Source organism: Perkinsus marinus, assembly GCF_000006405.1.
Source record: "Perkinsus marinus ATCC 50983 genomic scaffold scf_1104296948168, whole genome shotgun sequence".
Lineage (NCBI taxonomy): Eukaryota > Perkinsozoa > Perkinsida > Perkinsidae > Perkinsus > Perkinsus marinus.
The window spans coordinates 111,558-131,171 of NW_003210279.1; the positions used below are offsets into that span (position 1 = coordinate 111,558).

A 19,614-nucleotide genomic window follows, 5' to 3' on the forward strand; every position below is an offset into this window, starting at 1 on the left:
ATCATTAGCTCTAGATCTCAGTAGCATGCAAGCACATTGATGTGCGCGGGATCCCATAACAGGCATGCTGATGCGTGATAACTTATTCCGCACACATATACACGCGCAATCAGTAGATCTTTGCTAGCCCGATACACACTGAACAAAGCAGTACTTCGCATTCATCTGCACCATGCTGGTCAACTGGGGTTGGCGCTATGGATATTCTACCATATTGTAGCCATGAACCTCCATTTACCTCCCGTTGGGGCGCCTACAACATGCGAATTGGCGCCCACGGCATGCAAGCTCACGCCGGCACCGAGAGATTCCCCCTCCTCGTATATATTTGAAATTTGTACTTCCTCGCATCATCGGTTGCCATTAAGATACGTATACGACGGAACTCTAAATAGCACAGAACCTATTGATGAGTACTGGTAGAAGTTATACAGCGCCTGAACTGGAGCGGAGGGATATGTTTGTGCTGCAATGGCCCCGACGAACCACGATTGCGCACGTTACGTGCGCATACATCCACAAAGTGCTACCTTCGCGGGTACATCAGTCAACTTAAACCCACGTGCTACGATGTTTACTAGCTATGTGCTGTTGCTGCTCTCGATCGACTTGATTGTGGTATACGGTATGTATCACGGACTTCGTCCAGGAGGGTTTCTCTATGATGGGCAGCGGGGGGATGGTCTTTTCATAGTTTACGACGTCTCCGAGGACAGCCAAGTATCTATGACCATCTCCTGTGATGGGCGCCTTGCTGTGCCACCGGGCCTACCTGGGTATATAACTAGGAACCTAACCCGAACAGGTGACGACAACTTCAAAGTAGATTGCCTCAAGGGCGAGCCCCAATTATGGTATAAGCAAATAGAGAATGTATGTCCTAAGTACAAGCTCAAGCCTCCTGTCGGTCTTGACTCCATCATGTTCTATCCGACTAATGTTGCTTTCATGACGTTTTTTGGCCGAATCAAAGTACTGAAAATGCTTTATGGTCCACAGCGCGGTGGTGTGTACGCTTATGTTGACCAGATTCAGCATTTTGGTGTTACTTTCAATATAACCATAATCCCTCCTGGAACCTTCAACCCGAATATTGTCAATTTCGAGATTAAGTGTCTTCAGAACGATACGCACAAAGTGCTACCGTTCGGGCCGTACGAGTTGATCCTAGACGGATGGGACAAGCCACGCAGGATTTCCTATCCTAAAGGTGAAGTCATGAAGATATATGACACCATCCATACGGCCTGCCCGGATATCGGTGGACTTCAACCTGGTGACCTTCTGGATGTCGGGTTTGCTACCAGTAAGACTATCTATGTGAACCTATTTGGCTCCTTCCTGCCATTGACCACGCGAGGTTAGCTGAATTGTGTCCAACACATCTCAACAATCTCGATAGTGGTGATGTCTACAAACTACTATACAATATTCAGGGAGTGATCTTCGGCGAATCGTCATTTTTTATTAACTCCTCTAAGCTGTGAGCTACAGCCCTATACTCTTCATTTTTTGCCGCGCCGTTTATGACCATGCTGTCGCTGAAGACCATGGACGCTGACGCTTTTGAGACGGTGCCCCTCGTTCTCTCTCATTCCCCAAACTGAGATGAACTATGATGACGTTTTTTCATGGCAAAGCAACGCCTGGGATATGGGATGGTGATAATCACGTATGACCAGCTAACCAGGATATGCTATCAGTTACACGGAACCGTATGTTCTCATCGGTACATTCTTTTCGAAGTATCTGATTGAGTTCGGGCAGTAATGGGCATAACTCGGTGGAACTTGCCTATACGCGCTACATTGCATCTCCAAGATATTAAAGGCGATAAGATCGAAATTGAAATCCCTTCCGACCCGAAATCGAGCTTCCTATCGACCCACGGCAAATTTGAAGGTTCTACGGCGATAAGCTCAGTGACGATTTCGTTTATTGTGTTCATCACGGGATGATGTGATTGTTTGCGTGTGAGCTACTTGTATATTCCGTAGCCATATCTCGACTCAAGTGTGGCAGTCAAGAGACACCACAGATTAGCAATTTGATTGCCACAGAGCCTTCCTGCGGCCAGAGTTGATACTTGAGCGACAAACCGACGTAGTTTAGCAACTGACTAACTGACATTGACGGACAAACTCAAAACTAGATTTCATACTAATGCGTACCAGCGAGGATGCCAGTCTTAATCATAAAAATGAATGGCAACTGATGTTGCCTGTTATTAAACATAGAACAAACGGTGATGATAAAATATTCACATGGTTGAGGGAGTAACTTCACCCTTGGACTCATCTTGGAGGGAGCGCATAAATTGGAAGAAACCGAATTCACTAGTCTTGAGCCCGTTAGCATAGACAAACTCGTCAGCAATCCAAGTAGCTACCATAGCATTGAGGTAAGCCTCAGGAGTGTTCTCGATGATTTTATCCAAACCACAATGAACAAGAAGCAATCTAGGAACACAACGTCTGAGGACAGCACGAATCATCCAATCATTCTCAGGATCGTGCTTCTCGAGTACACCGAGGACGTAGGTCTGCATGTCGTTGATCTTTCTCGATAATAAGATGGTAGCATCAGTCTTGCGGATGTACCTCGATCCATCAGGATACTTCACCTCATGGTTAGTCTTCCAAATGCCGTTGAACTCCATCTTGGCGTTATGGCGGACGGCGGCGAGGATCTCTTGGACATATTGTTCATAGAACTCGGGAGGTGTAGAAGTCTCATCACGAGCACAGAGGAACTTATCATGATCAGCCTTATCCATGCAAAGAGCGGCGAACACTTCCATACTACTGGAAGTAACACCACCCTTATTGGTAGAAGCATCCTTCAATAGTTGCACACCAGCATCCTCGAGATATCTACGAGCATCATCAGTGAAGTACAAGTTGGCACCTTCCACGACATACTTGAACTTGAGCTCCTTAGTCTCAGGATTGAACATAGTCTTATCAACGTTACCAATGTTAATAGTACCAGGACGACCACCACAAGGGATGAAGAGATCAGCAGAAAAGTACTCCATCTCCGGGAAGTGATTACGAACTTCTATACCGGTCTTGAAATGATCTCCATTAGGAAGAGTTACATCCTTATCGTCAATGGTAACCAAGAATGCCTTCGGATCACTTGACAACTTATCCCGAGAGAAGTTAGCAACACCAACTCTGAGATGAGCAAGACGAGTGAGCTCCTCTCTATTCAATCCTTGAGGATCATAAGCCACTCCGGTACCATCACAAATAGCAATCGTCTTATCCTTAGAGATGAAAATCTCGTTAGAGCCAAGATCACCATCGGGGCCACCGGACATGACCTTAGTAAGCTTAGACTCCTCCAAACCCAACTTCTCCAGAAGCTCGGTAACGTAAGGATGGATGGAGTTGGTAGTCATGGCGTACTTATCATGAGGGATACCACCGAGAACGTCAGACTTGCCGGTAGTCAAAGACTTCCAATATGTGTAACCACGAGCCTTCGCTCTCAGAGCACCCAACTTCATGAATCCAGCAGTGTTCTCATCAGGGCCAAAGAATAGCATCTCAGGCTTGGACAGATTGGAGTAAATACCGGTCTCCTTGGAGAGGATGCAATCGAGAAGGGCATCGACGTAATTATTGAAAGCCTCGCGGCCACTGGTGTTCAAATTCTGAGAGTCTACATCCATGAGAATGGTACCCTTCGATCCACCCTCGGGGATATCCTTGTTCTTCAACTGCTGAGTGAAGGCCAAGTTGTAGTTCTCCTCCAACAAAGTAGCACAGTTCTTCTTGTACACCCGTCCGTCCCTTGATAGAATAAGTCTGATACCACCACGAGCAATCTCAGTGAATCGAATGTGGAAACCATAGAAGCTCTTGCCAACGACAAGGTAGACGGCATAAGGGATGGTGGGGAAGAGGGTCCTCGGACGATCAGCCAAGACCTCGCCGTCGAACCTCATTGCGATTGCAGAAGCTGTTCCAGTAGGCTTGAAGAAGTTGGTCATCTGTAGATGAGCATTGAGCTTCAAGAGAGTCTTCAAGATCTTCGCATCGAGAAGGGATCCAACTTGGTCATCAATCTTTGCGGCCAATTCCTCATTATAGAAGGGCTTGCATTCACCAGCAGCAACCTTCTTGAAGTCGTCGAACATAGGAAGAGTGAGAGTATAGTTGGAAGTAAGAGCCGCATAGATCCTTTCGTAAGTGATAGCATTGGACATAGTGTTCCGGAATAATGTATCCAATTCGCTCTTCTTGGAAGGATCATTCTTGAAGTACTCAGCCAAAGTAAGATACTCCTGAGTCTCCTTGGGGAAAAAGGAGAAGATGAACTTGGCCGCAGTAATGAGGAAGATAGCATGCTCGGGAGTTATCTTATTCTCCAATACAAGATCCCAAACCAATGCGGACTTCCTCGGAGTGTGCTTGAAATGGCAAACATAACGAAGAGTTTGAGCAAGCTGCTCGAGTTTCTTCTGAGTACAAGGATCAAAGAAGCAGGTGTAGACGATGATACCATTGGCGAAGGTGTCGACATAAAACCTCTTAGGAGTGATATCGTTGGAACGGAAGCACTCATTAACTTCTGAGATGTACGCATTCCCGGAATGTTCAACATCACCATAAGCAGCCAATTGCAGCATCTTGGCTCCGGTCTTTTGGACCATATGAGCTGGGGGATCCAAAACCTTCACCACAGAGTTACGAGTAGACATACTCTCATTGATGAGAGACTGATAGTATTGCTGAACTTCGGGACTCCTCTCTTCCAAGAACTTCGTATTAGCCACACGCTTGAGATCACTCTCGTCCATCATCTCCTCAGAAGCAGCAGTGGTGTACTTCCTCTTCTCAACGACAAAAATACCGAGTTGGAATTTACCCTCAGGCGTGGCAGGCTTTTCGGACTTCATGAAGGTGATGGAGAAACCATCAGCAGCACCAAACTTGGACACGTACTTGGCGATTCTACCATCCATGAGTGCAACCTTCTCAGCTTCCATCGTGGTGAGATAGAACGCAGAGTCGTCATCCTCAATTTCAAAGTGGATGTAATCGGAGCTAGTAGTTTGGGCAACGTTCGTAGCGGCCAAGAGGCAACGGATATGACGGGCAATCTCATTACTCGTGAAGTGCTTGAAGTAAGTAGGATGGAGACCGAGATCCAGGAAGTAATATTGGATCTCTTTCCATAGAGAAGCTGCAGCCAATATACCCTCCTTCATGTTGATGGAGAAAACCTGAATCATTTTAGTCTCCAACTCCTCAGCGGACAAAGAAATGTCCGAATGCTTCACCTGCTCCTTCAAGGCAGCAAGCTTCACAGGAGGCAGATAACACATACCATCATCAGCAGGCTTCAGTTCGAGTTCGGCAAGCAAATCTTTAATACCAGTACGATTATTGATAACCGCATCATGAATGGGGAGCATACCAAAACGATCAGGCTTCAACTGAGCACCCTCCGAGATGAGATACTTAACAGCATCAATATGACCACCAGCAGCAGCCAAGTGTAAGGGAGTTCGCTTGTCGTAATCAGAAGTGTTCACAGTGAGGTCCGAATGCTGAGATAACAATTCCTTCATACGCTCAACGTCACCGTCATAAGCAGCCTCCAATAGAGAAGCAATAGCGTTGGTGTCTTTGGTTGCACTCTTAGCAGCAGGAGTATGACTAAATATTGATGCAAACATTTATAAAAAAGTTGAACTGCAACGAATACTAACCAGGTACTAAATACATATCATACTATCATTTATCATACAGGAACACAGAATGATTGGTGAATACAGCATGTAGGTCTGCAGCTTAGCGCGTATCCTGAGGTAGAGTATCTTACCAGGGACAACCTTTGTTCCATGATATGAGCTCAGTCATGATGAATCTAACTCGACCGCCGAACTTGATAGTGACGTGTACGAAGGGGCTATCACTGTGGTAGACTTAGAGCAAGTAAATTGACAACTACTTATCCACATCGCGATTGCCGTCGAGAATCAGTATTATTATTTTTCTAACGTCACCTCTTTATCGCATTGTCCACCCATATGCTTTGTGGAACTATCTTAGTATATACAAGTAGCAACGTAGTTGCCGAGTAGTGGCTTAACGTAGCATCAGTAAATTGTTCAAGCCCAGGGGCAGTATCGTGTTGAAGATGTTCTCTTATTAACAGCTTTCTGTTATACCACAACTTCTCGAAACTCTCAAGCTTTGTGACTCAGTCAAACGACCCACAGTTGATACAAATAAGAAGTCTGCGATGAGCAGAAATACCGAACAGCTCTCCCAGACAGAGTTACCTTACGTAGTTAACTTTTAGTCTACTCTTACGTCTTATTATCAAACTTACTAGCGTTGATCGTTTTTACGCTAGTAGATTGACCAACTCAGTAAAGTCATCATAGGTCCCCACCACACAACTAGGAACTCAAGCTCATCAGATTGGTCAATGGAGATTGTATTCTTCAACTTGCGAGTAGCGATGCGCTGTATCGTAATAACTAGCTTCTTCTAACTCATAAATTGATACTCAAATACTCTCCATTTCAACTACAACAACTAACGATAACCTTCGCGATGAAAGAAAATCGATGTAGCCTTACATAAAAAGGCAACTTCTTACACGAGTCCCTACATAACCACCATATTCACCAACTTATAGTCACTATACTTATGGTGATTTCAGCAGTGATAAAAGGAGAACAGGTGGCGAGGTACACGCCTCGACTTAGTCGTCACGATCATCGGTGTCGACGACCGGTGCCTTTTGAGTAGGGCCATTATCAGCTTCCTTCTGACTGCTTGATCTGCGGCTTCTAGTATAAGTGCCGTCCTCCTTCAAGAATTGATCCTCACGAACGAACATCTTACGTCCTTGGAACTCGTAACCATTGAACTTTTCTGGAAAAAAATATGGTAAAAAACTCGAAACTCTCACAAGTACTCACCAATAGCCTTTTGAGCTCCTTCAGCATCTTGGAAGAGGATCGTGGCGAAGCCCTTCGACCTTCCATCCCAACCCTCGGCCACATCGACGCGAATCATTTCTCCGCATTCGCGGAAAAGATCCTTCAAGTCTTGCCAGGCGGTCCTCCACGGTAACTAGAAGGGAATAAGTGAACAAAAGAACAGCGATAGAAAACGACTTACATTGCCAACATAGATCAACCTGTGAACATCCTTCTCGCCGACCTTCAAGGGACGGATTCTGTCTCGACCCTTGAAGCCTTTACCCTTCCCTTTACCTGAGAAACAGTACAATGAACCGTGAATTGAGAGATGAACAACTGACCCTTTCCTTTTCCACCCTTGCCCTTCCCCTGTCGGGTAGCAGCAGCAGCATCTCGATCCATCTCCTCGATGGGCCCGCGGTCCTCTCGGACGAATATCTTGCGTGTGCCGACCTCGGTGTCATTGAGGGTATCAATAGCCTTCTCAGCAGCTTCCTCGGTCTTGTATTCGACAAGACTAAGCCAACAACAATTGAAGAATTGCGACGACTGAGTGACTGTGACTTACGCGCAACCTTTAGATCTGCCGTCTCTACGAGTCAAGATGTCGACCGACTCCACCTCACCAGCGGACTTCATGTGATCACCAAGCTGAGTCTCAGTAACCTGACGGAAGCATGCTGTAACGAAGCAAACGCATACTTTCATATGGGCCCTTGTGGGCTACGAAAACGAGATACATCGATATGGTTAAAAGAGCAAGTGAAAGAGATGATGTATAACATCGAGGAAGCCAGCAGAACGACTAACCACAGTTATAATGGACCGGGGGTACATCTAGCTATGCGATGAAGGGTCAATGCAATCAATGCACTCGAAGGTCATTCATGAAGGCCCTCAAGGGTCGTCGTTTTACTCACCTCAAAATCCAGACTGCCAACGTACACACAACAAGCTTGGTTGACCATTTTAGGGGATTAGCGTCGCAATGAACCTCCTTAGTTCTTCAAATGCTTCTGAAGTATGACGTCCGAAGCGGTTCAAGATTGCATCTTGCAACCTTGCATTTCCTCAACGCAAGTGCGCAACCCTCGTTACTCGTTGACAATTTTGATCCCAATGCCGCCGGTCGTGGAGTATTCGGCAACACCTCATGTCTCGACGAGCTCGTGGAGATCCTCAGGGAAATCTAGGCTGTCCCCCAGGATGATGGACTTGAATCAGCCAGTAATAGTCGTAGTAGTGGCGATATTAGTAGGGGTTTATGAGGAATGATGTCAGTGATAAATATAAGTTTGCAAGATGACCATATGCACTGGTACTTGGTCAGAACTCCAGATTCGAAATCCAACATTTGAAATATGTCTACCCCGAGAATCGATCCCACGCCTTATGTATGTGAATCCTGAACATTATCCACTTGGCTATTTTTACCATATGATAATTAGTAATACTGTCAGGTACTTACCTATCGTTCTGCAAGGACGCCGTCCTTATCGTCCCGCGCCCGAAGACGACGCTTCAAGCACGCTTCTGTTGCCATCCCCAACTGCACCCAAACCACCACCCACTCTGCCACTGAGGAGCCCCATGGGGAGGATAGTGATGCTACCTCTCAAGATGGTCGAGAGTTCACCTCTACATTCAAGGATGGCAACGATAGTAATGACATTTTTATAAGTCTCGATTCCCATCATCGCGACCTAGGAGTGTTAGCAGTGGCTCTCACGTCGTTGTTGAGAAGGGCAAGATGGTAAAAGTTGTTGGTGAATGACTTTTGAGGCGCTTCTGCAACTCATCTTGGAATAGCATACATTCGATGGACAGGAAGCGCTAATGAGCCGTTGTCACCGTTGATGAATTGTTCACAATCTTATAACGATCAAGCTCTACAAGGGAAATACGTTCCCTATGTTCAGTCCGGCTTTGAGCCTTTCCTGACACACTAGGTATCTTCCGAGATTCATGCTGGTGGTCATCCCAACATTCTGATCTCGATGCTGGTACGCAATCGGCAGTTGCCTATTCGGTAGCCGATACGCTGAGGATGAGCATTGCAGCGAAACTGAGAGATCTCCAAGAAGAAGTCGTAAGTGCTGGCAAGGCCAAGATGTCGCTACTCGAAGAGGTAGGCGGATGTAGGTTTTAATCGAGCACGTTTCTTGGTATCTACTAGCCTTGGTAGTACTAGTACTTGGCTAGTAGGTAGTAGTAGTAGTAGTAGTAGTAGTAGTAGTAGTAGTAGTAGTAATAGTAGTAGTAGTAGTAGGGATTCAGCTCCAGTTTGCTTAGGCTAGTTTAGTTTTAGTAAGAGTTATGAGAGAAGTTACTGATGAATTTCCATCGTCACGGGCATTCAAGTATTATCTGATTAGCCCACGGTCGGATTTTGTATACGCTTAATATAGAGTGAAGCGGTTTGCCGTTATTGTTGTACTTTTATTCGAATTAAATGAGCACTACTTAGTTGTAGTCATACCACTCCTTCCTCACATCGTCATCAGATAAAGTCTCTCAAAGCCGAACTGAATATCCAACGGATAGAGTACGAGGCCGAGTCGGAGCGCTCCGCTCGGTTGTCTGAGCAACTCACGCTGCAGACCCAACGGGAGGAGGAGAGAAAAAAGTAGTGATTGTGGAAAATGCAATCTCATAGGAATTTGGGTATCCGAAATTATATATGAACTAGGCTTAGTTTTGTAGAGGTTGCCTTAAGGACTATTGTAGATTTAATGTAGAGGAACATCGCGGCATTTTGGAGGATACGCGATAGATACCGAATATAATAGCATACCTACGGCCCTGTGATAGCAAGCTAGAGCAGCAGAGAATGTAGAAAAATACAATTACTAGAACCAAATTGATTCTCTTAGTTTGTGTGAGGTTTGAATGCAGTTTTTGGGGTCCCGATGTTAGTCGTATTGTTTTGAACTCCACGTCATCGTGGCTCTCAATGCCTGTTTGCCTAGCACAGGGGGCGAGAGTCATCCGTCATAGCAAACAAAGAACTATGTCGAATATAGATTATTTTGATGATGTCGATTCTGTGTACTGTGGTGAGATTGGTAGAGGTAGAAAATATAGTAGTTATAGTAGGGAAGTGGTATGAGAATCATGTCAGTGTTAGAAAGTTTCTTATTGTGTGATTTATTTTGTTGCCTCGAAGGCTGGTAGAAATTGCCGTTTGGGGGGTTGAACTTGGGTTGCAAGGTCATTAGCAAGACGTTCCTCCTGCTGAGCTGTATAGTATGTGACTCAGGCAAGTAGAGTTTCTGGTCGAGCAGTGTAAGAAGTTGCATTACTTGGCCGTACATCGTGAGGAGCAGAGGAGGCTGGTCCAAGAGCAGCTGGACGAACATATGGAGGGAACTGATACGAAGGATTTCCCAGAGGTGTGGTATGGAATTATGATGAACATAGATCTTGGTTTTTCCTGTGTGGGATTGTATTTTGGCTTTCCGCAGCTGAGCTCCAGAGTTTCCTCGCTCACTATAGATGTTCTTATATGAATTCGGGTAGGAGTGTACAGAAACCAATAAAATTCTCCCAAAATCTTGTTGGGATTTTGACATTCGCCAAAATATCGCGGAAATCACGTTTTCACGCCGCTTCAAGTAAAACCGGTGAAACTCTGCCGTATCAGCAACATAGGTGATTATGTGAGTAGGGGTGATGAGAAATTTGTTAGGTTTCCGACCGGTCTATGGTAGAGGACAGCACGACTAAGCACGACTGCATACGGGCTACTATACTACGGCAAGAGTTGAAAATTCAGGAAGTATGATGAGCAGTGTTTGAGGAATATAAGTTCGCTTTCCTCAGCTGAGCTCAGGAGTTTCCTAAACTGATCATACGAATTCGGGTAGAAGTGTGCAGAAACCAACAAAAATTTTCCAAAATTTCCTCATCACCAACACATGTGGTTGACCACTGAATATGACATCATTTTATATGCATTTTCCACTATGGGAAGTCATCACTGAGCTACTCGTGTCAGACTGTGATCGAGCAACTTCGGAAAGATCTCATTGATGCGAAGGCGACTATAGTAAAGCTGGAGGTTCGCTTAGTGGATGCGGCGACTGAGGAGGAGGAGCAAGCAGAGGTAGTAAGTAGTGTGATTACTTGAAGAGTGATGGAGATTGGAGTCTTAATATTTTAATATCACTCCACGGATTGGTATAGTTGGTAGCTATCGTGAAATGGTTGTCTATGCATATATACTAGGGTCTACTACACGCAGCTGTACTGGTTGGCTGCAGTCGGAGAAGCACATTATCGATTTTTTGGCTATCGTACTCAGTAATGAAACAGAAATGATTACAGATTCTGGATCTACGCAAAAATTCTCAATCGTATAGTCATATCGGTTTTCTCTGCCCGATCATAAAAATCGATTCCTCTTGAGTGGCGATCATTTGTTTGGTGAAAAGATGAGTAGTGTTTATAATAGATTAACATATTACTGCAGAATTCTCGGACTGGTTTGATATTTTTCCCGAGTTTTTTGTTAATTTTGCACTTTTTTCGGGAAAATGGAGTTTCACCCTAGTGATATGGAAAACACTAGTGAAAAATATATTTCACGACTACTACAGGCCGCGAATATCGGATTTTTCATGGAGTATTACCGTACTTCACGTAAAACGGGTGAAACTTCGCAATGTAGTAAGATGGCGGGTCATTTATAAAATGTACTAGTTTGTATTAACGAGGTTGATTACTTTACGTTATGTTCAGTAGTAGTGTTAGCAGTGGGTATTTGTGGTCACCAACAGGTACCATTAGTAGGCTGCAGAAGCGATGTGGAGTCGGTGGATTCTAGTAGTGAGTGTCAGCAGCAAGGGCAGCAGCAGGAACAGCCTCGGGTCAAGTTGACTATATCCTAATAGTTGTATAATGTTATTGTTGTTACACTACTGCTACTAGTACTACTAACATGTAATATTCATGCTATGAGTGATGGATTTGAGTTTGATATTCAATATTGGATCGGGCAGCGGGAACGGAGGTCATTGAGCTTATGAAAGCATGGAAGTCGCTGGTGGCATTGTAATGATTTTGTGGCGCGCGACGGTGAGCTATTCGGAGTGCTCTCACCAGCATGAGAAGTGAGCGGAGTGTGGTAGTAGTAGTAGTAGTAGTAGTAGTAGTAGTAGTAGTAGTAGTGGTAGTAGTAGTAGTAGTAGTAGTAGTAGTAGTAGTAGTAGTAGTAGTAGTAGTGGTAGTAGTGGTAGTAGTAGTGGTAGTAGTAGTAGTAGTAGTAGTAGTAGTAGTAGTAGTAGTAGTAGTAGTAGTAGTAGTAGTAGTGGTAGTAGTAGTAGTAGTAGTAGTAGTAGTAGTAGTAGTAGTAGTAGTAGTAGTAGTAGTAGTAGTTGTTGTTGTTGTTGTTGTTGTTATTGTTGCATATTCTTTCCCGAACTGTTAGGAGGGGGGACAGGTTATAGACTTTGTACAGTCTCTTCATACACTTCTGAAGGAATCTTGAGGGTCTCGACTCGATCTTGAAAGCTGCTGCGAGCAGTGTGAGAAGTATTCATATGGGCAAGCACATGCGTCGCCGACAATGTAGAAATTCTGAGGAGGTTTTGGGAAATTCTTGTTGGTTTCTGTACACTTCTACCCTAGTTCGTGTATGAGTTCCTGAGCTTAGCTGAGGAAAGCGGACGTATATTCCTCCAACACTTTTCGCGGAGTCTACGAAAACTCACACTGCGCCAAGTTGCCTTCCTCTTAGTGGTATTGAGATCGACTGGCAACATTTTAATCAGTATAGTTTCACCCGTTTTACGTGAAGTGGCGTAATACTCGGTGAAAAGCGCGATATTCGCGGTGATATGCAGTAGTCGTGAAATATATTTTTCACTAGTGTTTTTCATATCACTAGGGTGAAACTCCAATGAGCTTGGAGGAACCGCTCCATCATAATTTTCTTCCGAGTAGGGTCGTGTTTGTGAAATGCTGAACATATCTTTATAAAGACTAACCCATTTAAATTCAATGGCTAGCGAAGAGTACGATATGAATAGCGCTCCCTGAAGATTCCGCTGGACGATGAGGTTTCACCCGTTTTACGTGAAGTGGCATAATACTCTGTGAAAAAATCGACATTCGCGGTGATATGCAATATATTTCTCACTAGTGTTTTTCATATCACTAGGGTGGTGAAACTCCATTATGAAATATAATATCGGTATTCTCAGTATCTTGCACCTCTATCTGTGATGTTGTAGTTTCTTCGCATTCATGTCAGCCGCTCGAGCATGCTCACGTCAAGAAGAATCTTCACTACCTTTTTCATCTGTCTCTCATCATCCTACGTCCGCTTCTGACACTCAGGAGTGGTTTTTGGATGGACCTGTGGCATCAATGATAGTCGCTTATTTGCCGGAGCCAGTGCGGTCGTGGGAGACTTTGACGTGTGTGTGCAAGTCGTGGGCGGCCCGGCTTATCAACTGTCGAGATACGGCTAGTGAGCGAGCTAGATGTCCTATGAGCGTTTCGTTGCGGCCTCGAATTTGGCACGCACTGCTTCTTGATGAGGATATAATGACGAGGAATATCGAGGAGGATTCGATGGCTTATTATGATTCGTGTTGGCGAGCCTCTGCAGAGGAGGGGGGTAGTAGTGTTGCTGGTCAAGTTTGGCGCGATGTTGTGCGTACCGAGCCGTGCGCGAGTTGTGTTAGCTGTTTCCATCATCGCCTTTGGAGAGTACTCATGGCGACCTCAGAGAGGCTCAAGTCGGTGGGGTACTGCCAAGGGATGAATTATGTGGTTAGTGTTCTATTGAAAGTTAACTATAGGAAAATTGGAATGGTACGCAAACGCAGTGATGATAGTGAGGACGAGGATCAGCTGTGTGTTGAGGAGGCGGCTCATAAGTGGGGAGAGGCCGTAGACTGTCAGGCGTGTCCAGTAGATGAGCCTGAGGTCATGACTTTCCGGAGCGCTGTTTCGCTGCTGGTGCGGTATCAGATGGTGAGAATGTTCGAGTTGAGTGACAGGTTTCGACTTTCTCTATGGACGTTTGACCGTCTTCTCGAGGCCTCGTTGCCGAGGGTTTACGCTCTGCTGAGGGCGGCTTTTGACGGTCTGGGAGTCCCCACGTCATTTTATGCATCGTCGTGGTTCCTTACGTTGTTCGCATCGGATTTGCGAGATGAGGAGGAGGCTAGTGAGAGAATCTTGGATATGTTTTTGAGTAGAGGGTGGAAGGCAATTCACCGTATTGGACTGGTCATGATGGAGGCGGCTTTCGTTGGAGACGATTTCAGTCAACTAGAATCGACTGATGGTAACGATTTACTCATGCTGAAGTTGAAGTGCCTCCCTGGCATAGTCATCAGCGAACTCACAGTGGAGGAAGTTTTGCGGCGCAGTGAGGATTCTTATGGTTGGGTGTCTACTAGGTTGCTCGGAATGCTGGAGAATGCAGCTCAAGTCGAAGGAGGCGCTCGACTGGTTCTGTCCCGAACACAAGGCTTTGAAGTACCTCTTAGTGGTACGCCGGAGAGTGGAGGCACTTCTAGCAATTATTGCTCTCGAGGCCGCTCTGAGAGTGTGACAGGCCAGAGCCACACCGGCTGGGCTATTGTTGCTGATGCTCTCCCTGAGCATCAGTTCAAGTTGGATCCTGACGATGACTTCGATCGAGACATCTTTGATAGTGTTGGGTCTAAGAAGAGCTCTGGTCGGTGGTCGTTTAAGAAACGAATATCGACTCGAAAAGCTAAGAAGATTTTGGGCAAGTTGTCCCGCAGTCGATCCGGCAAGAGCCCGCGTGGCACATATCATGTGGTTCGGTCGGAGATGCTGCATGAGGAGGACAATGGTGATGACAGCTCCCCGGAGCGTTTGAGACGGGCGAGCAGGGTCCTCCCAGTTGATTCCAGCCCGAGTCATGATTTCGCGAATGAGAGTGTGGACCAGTTGCGGAACAGTGACAAGAAGAAGAAGCACAGTTGGAAGAAGAATCCGTTCAAGAAGAAAAACTCGGCCAATCATACTTAATCGCTTGATATTATATTCGTACTATTTTACAGGCTTGTAGTACTTAGTGTTCCGTTGTATGTTTTCGCGTGATTAGTGTCTTGTAGCATCTCTTTCTGTCTTTATAGAGTTGTGTTGACGAATTCAATGGTTGGTGACTCGGAACGTTGTGTAAGCGTTACACATCACTGGGTTGGGGACAGCCTCCATGTGGTTGTCCTATAACGTGATGTGTCTCTGAACTCGACATAAGAAGAGGAGAGGGAAAGAGAGAAGCAAACGGAACCACTTGTAAAGCTAAAGGGGTGCACGCATACACATGTGCGTGACTGCGAAGCTGTCTCTTTCATAGACTACACTCCGATCAAAGTTTACAGGTATAGAACATCAACAGGATGGATCGAATGTGTATTATTCAAGTAGAAGTGGACAATTTATGGAGGAAGAATTGCTTCAGTTTTAGCGTTTTAGTTGATGTATGGCGGAGCTCGATGTAGCGCAGGTTTCGCGTTGGTGTGAAAGCCTCGCTCCAGCGGTTGGAAGTGATCTGGCAAAGAAAATCAGTGAGTATGTGGCAAGGAAGCAGGTAGTATGTTTGAAAATTCATCGACAGTTTGGCCGAGTGGTCTAAGGCGCTGGCTTAAGGCGCCAGTGGCTCATCATTTAGCCCTCGCCAGAGGGCTAAATATTCCCCCCCGAAGGGGGGGTTTACCCCCTGGGAGGGAAAATGGGGGAAATGAAATTCCTTCGCAACTGTCAAGTATGAGTAGTCGGGCAAAATCAATGGTAGTTTGTTCTTGACGAGCCGGCTAAATACTATCATTTGTCCTATGATTTGGTCGGAGAGGCCTACAATTATAATGGCTTGGCTGTCAAGTTGCTAGGGCTAATTGCCGTGATTGACCCTACCTCGTTTTCTGTGTCTGACTGGCACTGTCAGTCGTAGTGATAATTTGACGCAGACTTTGTTCTTTTTCCCCTACTACTTGTGTCGTCAATTCGTAGTATTTGAATTATTAATTGTCCGACAACGTACACGCAAGATATCAATCAGTGTCCAGAGGAAGGTGGAAAGGGGTCGGGAATTTTAACAGTGAGCTTCTAGAGCCTTGATAATTCTTTTGAAAATTTCTTGAAAACGAAGCATATTATGATCGTTGATAATTCAACCCTGCGGAGTTTGGCAGCCCAGTTGCATGTTTTGGCATGTTTAATCATAATAGATAATACAGTATCCGAAATGATGGATACTCTAGATATGGTAATCATACTCTGTCCAAGCGAAAATAGCGGTTCATAGTTTTAATTAGGTGAGCTCTATAAATTAGTGTTGGGGGTCCGAGACTCCCGCTGCAGAGTGCATCACGTTGAGATAGTCTTGATGCACTTGTTTACTGACGGTCATGAACCTTGTATCGTGATAATACAAGCCTTGTATTACAAGGACTAAGACATCGCTTGTGGAAGGGGCCAGTGATGACCCATCATCGTGATAGGATGATTTTACCATTTTAACTCTTCTGCCTTGGGATAGTCTTGCACGATTATAATTGACTCACACAAGACGGACAAAGATTTAGGAAGTATACATGATCTGCGCCCCAAAACCAGAGGTTTCCCCATGATAACCGCACTGTTGTTCGAGACGACAGTTGAGACACGCCCAAAACGGGCTGCTCGCGGATAATCATGGGTGCCACCCACAGACTACATTCCTCGGAAAAAGTAATGACACAACTTGTGTCATTGCTTGTGTCACACAAGCCTTCGAGCCAAGAGGCTCCCCCATGATAACCGCACTGTCATCAGAGACGACAGTTGAGACACGCCCGCGAGGGCTGCTCGCGGTAACCATGGGTACCACTCATCCGGTGTTAATCGACATCGGGAGCTGCATCATTTTGGTTGGCCTTACGCTTTGGACGCCTCTTACCAGCATAGCGTTTACCAGATGGCCTAGCTCGCCGATGGCGTTTGCCGGCACTGAACGATGGGAACGTCGAAGCTGTTATCGAGTTCAGCTGAGACGTGAAGGCACGGTTCATGAGACGCAACCAACCACTATCATGCTCTCGCAATGCCTCGATATCAGACAAGTGTTTGACCTGACCCAAATATTCACGCCAGCTTAGTCGATCTGATTGGAACGATGAGCTTGAAGCTGGATCCTGGAGAGTCCTGAGTGGAGCATGCCCTCGTACGGCTTCATCAAAATACTCAGCGATACCAGTAGGATAATCAGGTCCCATGCTGATTCTCACAATAAGGACGAAGCAGAGTGCTGCAGTAACAAAATCATAGCACTGATAGATTGCGAAAGATAACAATGCTTCCAGCGTATTCCCCTTCTCTTCGTCAGACGAGATATCGGCATATGTCCCTGGATCCATCTCGAACCCATCCTCTTCTCGCGGTGCACCACGAAATATACTATCAAATAGTATGGCCCATGTTCCATTATCGATACTGTAGAAAACGGGCGCAGATCTCCGTCGACTACGTGTCCACATATTACTATTCACCCGTAAACAAGAGAAAATATAGTCTGTCACGAATTGCATACCACAATGCTGCTCGGACAGTTTTTTATGACGCAACCTAGGACAATTCCGGTCAATTTGACTCACAATCGGGTAGTGCGAGGCGAGCACACTTTCATCTATACTACCAGGAGTACATCCACGTAGCCACCATGCCAGAACGTCGAGTAGACCGTCCTTCTGCCAGGGAATCACATTTTTGACCAATATAAAAAGACGATGCCTTATGGCACCAGCAATCCTCTCGTTAGAGTAGTGTTGCAGTCGTTTGATGAAACTGCTCACAAAAACCAGAAAGGGAACCTTCTCCCACCCTTCAGGCGACTCTTCAATATCAGGAAAAAAAGTGAAGTCTCGCCACTCTGGTTCTTCGGCATATATGAACGCGTCGGGGGTATCGTAGTTGCGTTCACTGGCAGCGGAGCTGCTAGCTTTCTTCAAAATCCCAACCGAGATGCTTACAGCCAGATGTAGCATACTCAGGAGGAGCTGCAAGCTTCTGGAATACACACCATCGTTGCCTGTATTATTTTGCCAGTTAGATAAACGGTCGATTAAGCGTTCAGTCACGCTGCTCATATCAAAGGGAACGAACGAGGATACTCTGAAATAGATAAAATGCAATATCTTCGATAACTTTCGATTCGAAAAATACCGTCTACGTGGAGACGAAAGAGCATCGTATATATAATGCTTTAAGCGCTTTAACGCTTTTAAAGCGTCGCTTTAATATAATGCTCTAATAGCTGACTATCTAGACATGGTACTGAGCCCTGATCTACACTCTAAGGCCCTGAGTGCCGATGAACGTGTTTGTGCTGAGAAGACAATGAAGATTGTGCGCCATTGCTGCGTTGTCTCCTCCTGTGGCGGGAAAATAGCCCACTTGCGGACGACCCTCTCACAGGCTCATCGTATTCAGTAATACCAATTCGTTGAATTCGTTACGGCTCATTCGGGCCTTTTCCCTCATTACCACACGAAAGACCCTTACATTGATTTCTCACGTCACCACGTGACTCATGTGACGTGAGCACATGTCTCTGGGCGCCACGAACGATTATGTGATGGCTGGGCGAAGGGCCTTTTTAACGCTATCAGAGGATCTTTTTGTCTTTCTTGGCTGCATGTCTTTCTTGGCTGCATGGATGGAGTTGAAGATTTAACCCAAATAATATGCCCAAAACTCACTTGAAAACAACACATACCGGTCAGAAATTGACTCGTAACTTGAGATTCGTAATGGTGACCAAAGAGAACACATCAGATGCTGTGCTCCATAATTTGTGAAAAGAAAAGATTGATATGACGACTGACGGCTTGTAGACCACAGCTTCGAGTACAGGAGCTTCTCTCATCTGGATGCGATGAACGTTGTCCTAGTGATAAACCATGGCCTTACTATATTGAATACGAAGCAGTAGATCAGAGAATTCGCAGGGCCCGACTCCAGGGGCTGAGTAGGCCGAGCCGGATTCATCAGAAGGGAGTGTGATTCTCAGAACCTGTTAAACAAGAGACTACAAAGGCTATGAAGAACAGCACGCTGTGATATTACTGAAAAACAACTTCGAACTCACCTGAAAATCCCTGACTGGAACTATACTTCCATATCTCCTGTCGCACTGGGCAGTGCCAGTTGAGTCATACTCTTAATAAGGGCTGCTCGCAACGAATTATGAGGCAGGAGTAATAGCAATCAGGGATTCCAGGCTATGATTCAGCAATGATGTTAACCATCTCTCACTTATCCAAATCTACAACAAACGGAACCAATTTGTATGATAAGAAGAAGCCGCACATGGCCTACCAATTTCAGCGCTTGATGATTGCTCATGCTGCGTAGAGCACTTGAGTGTTCTTGCATTATTTCGGCATCTTGCTCGATCACTCTCCAGGAGCTTCTTTACAATATCTCCACTCTCGCACCACACCTCGAAGGGAGGATCGTGAACAGGACAGTGGCGATAAAGAGCTCTATTCTTGCCCACTGCTCGAGGATGGAAACGATGCTCGTTCTGGACGTCGTCATAATTCAAGCTGCCACGACTGCACTTTTCTTTTTTTGCCGTTCTCTCAGCGAACAACTGAGGTAGGATATCCCTATCGAATGCAGTCAAGTCGGGGTAC

The 19,614-nt window shown here is 45.6% G+C and overlaps 9 protein-coding genes across 9 annotated transcripts in view; 5 read left to right on the forward strand and 4 right to left on the reverse strand.

Annotated features, from left to right (window-relative positions):
• Window positions 1–471: 471 nt before the first annotated feature.
• Window positions 472–1,745, forward strand: Pmar_PMAR019006 (hypothetical protein; the record flags this gene model as incomplete). Its single annotated transcript, XM_002778788.1, has 1 exon — window positions 472–1,745. The coding sequence occupies one exon, from the start codon at window positions 472–474 to the stop codon at window positions 1,363–1,365; it is 894 nt and encodes a 297-aa protein (XP_002778834.1). The 3' UTR covers window positions 1,366–1,745.
• Window positions 1,746–2,260: 515 nt separating this feature from the next.
• Pmar_PMAR019007 (NAD-specific glutamate dehydrogenase, putative) lies at window positions 2,261–5,692 on the reverse strand (the record flags this gene model as incomplete). The annotated part of the gene is made up of 1 exon (XM_002778789.1): window positions 2,261–5,692. One exon carries the CDS (start codon window positions 5,690–5,692, stop codon window positions 2,261–2,263), a length of 3,432 nt encoding a protein of 1,143 aa, XP_002778835.1.
• A 752-nt stretch (window positions 5,693–6,444) lies between these two features.
• Window positions 6,445–7,960, reverse strand: Pmar_PMAR019008 (splice factor, putative). Its single transcript, XM_002778790.1, has 6 exons — window positions 7,873–7,960; window positions 7,521–7,618; window positions 7,294–7,469; window positions 7,152–7,246; window positions 6,950–7,103; window positions 6,445–6,902 (listed from the first exon to the last, which is right to left on the reverse strand). The coding sequence occupies exons 1-6, from the start codon at window positions 7,918–7,920 to the stop codon at window positions 6,730–6,732; spliced, it is 744 nt and encodes a 247-aa protein (XP_002778836.1). The 5' UTR covers window positions 7,921–7,960; the 3' UTR covers window positions 6,445–6,729.
• Window positions 7,961–8,412: 452 nt separating this feature from the next.
• Pmar_PMAR019009 (hypothetical protein) lies at window positions 8,413–8,614 on the forward strand (the record flags this gene model as incomplete). The annotated part of the gene is made up of 1 exon (XM_002778791.1): window positions 8,413–8,614. A coding segment is annotated over one exon (202 nt), but the record flags the coding sequence as incomplete, so codon positions are not given.
• Window positions 8,615–8,999: 385 nt separating this feature from the next.
• On the forward strand, window positions 9,000–9,582 carry Pmar_PMAR019010 (hypothetical protein; the record flags this gene model as incomplete). The annotated part of the gene is made up of 2 exons (XM_002778792.1): window positions 9,000–9,080; window positions 9,457–9,582. The coding sequence occupies 2 exons, from the start codon at window positions 9,000–9,002 to the stop codon at window positions 9,580–9,582; spliced, it is 207 nt and encodes a 68-aa protein (XP_002778838.1).
• A 323-nt stretch (window positions 9,583–9,905) lies between these two features.
• Window positions 9,906–11,841, forward strand: Pmar_PMAR019011 (hypothetical protein; the record flags this gene model as incomplete). The annotated part of the gene is made up of 5 exons (XM_002778793.1): window positions 9,906–10,000; window positions 10,212–10,344; window positions 10,641–10,730; window positions 10,950–11,057; window positions 11,731–11,841. The coding sequence occupies 5 exons, from the start codon at window positions 9,906–9,908 to the stop codon at window positions 11,839–11,841; spliced, it is 537 nt and encodes a 178-aa protein (XP_002778839.1).
• A 1,927-nt stretch (window positions 11,842–13,768) lies between these two features.
• Pmar_PMAR019013 (hypothetical protein) lies at window positions 13,769–14,965 on the forward strand (the record flags this gene model as incomplete). The annotated part of the gene is made up of 1 exon (XM_002778794.1): window positions 13,769–14,965. The coding sequence occupies one exon, from the start codon at window positions 13,769–13,771 to the stop codon at window positions 14,963–14,965; it is 1,197 nt and encodes a 398-aa protein (XP_002778840.1).
• Window positions 14,966–16,818: 1,853 nt separating this feature from the next.
• On the reverse strand, window positions 16,819–17,193 carry Pmar_PMAR019014 (hypothetical protein; the record flags this gene model as incomplete). The annotated part of the gene is made up of 1 exon (XM_002778795.1): window positions 16,819–17,193. The coding sequence occupies one exon, from the start codon at window positions 17,191–17,193 to the stop codon at window positions 16,819–16,821; it is 375 nt and encodes a 124-aa protein (XP_002778841.1).
• Window positions 17,194–19,227: 2,034 nt separating this feature from the next.
• Window positions 19,228–19,614, reverse strand: part of Pmar_PMAR019015 (hypothetical protein) — a gene marked incomplete at its 3' end in the record, with an annotated part of 1,951 nt that continues 1,564 nt past the window's right edge. Inside the window, exons 7-8 of the mRNA XM_002778796.1 lie at window positions 19,295–19,587; window positions 19,228–19,241 (exon numbers count right to left, since the gene is read on the reverse strand). Of these exons, the coding sequence (XP_002778842.1) occupies window positions 19,228–19,241; window positions 19,295–19,587 (307 nt within the window). The remainder of the gene's footprint in view (window positions 19,242–19,294; window positions 19,588–19,614) is intronic.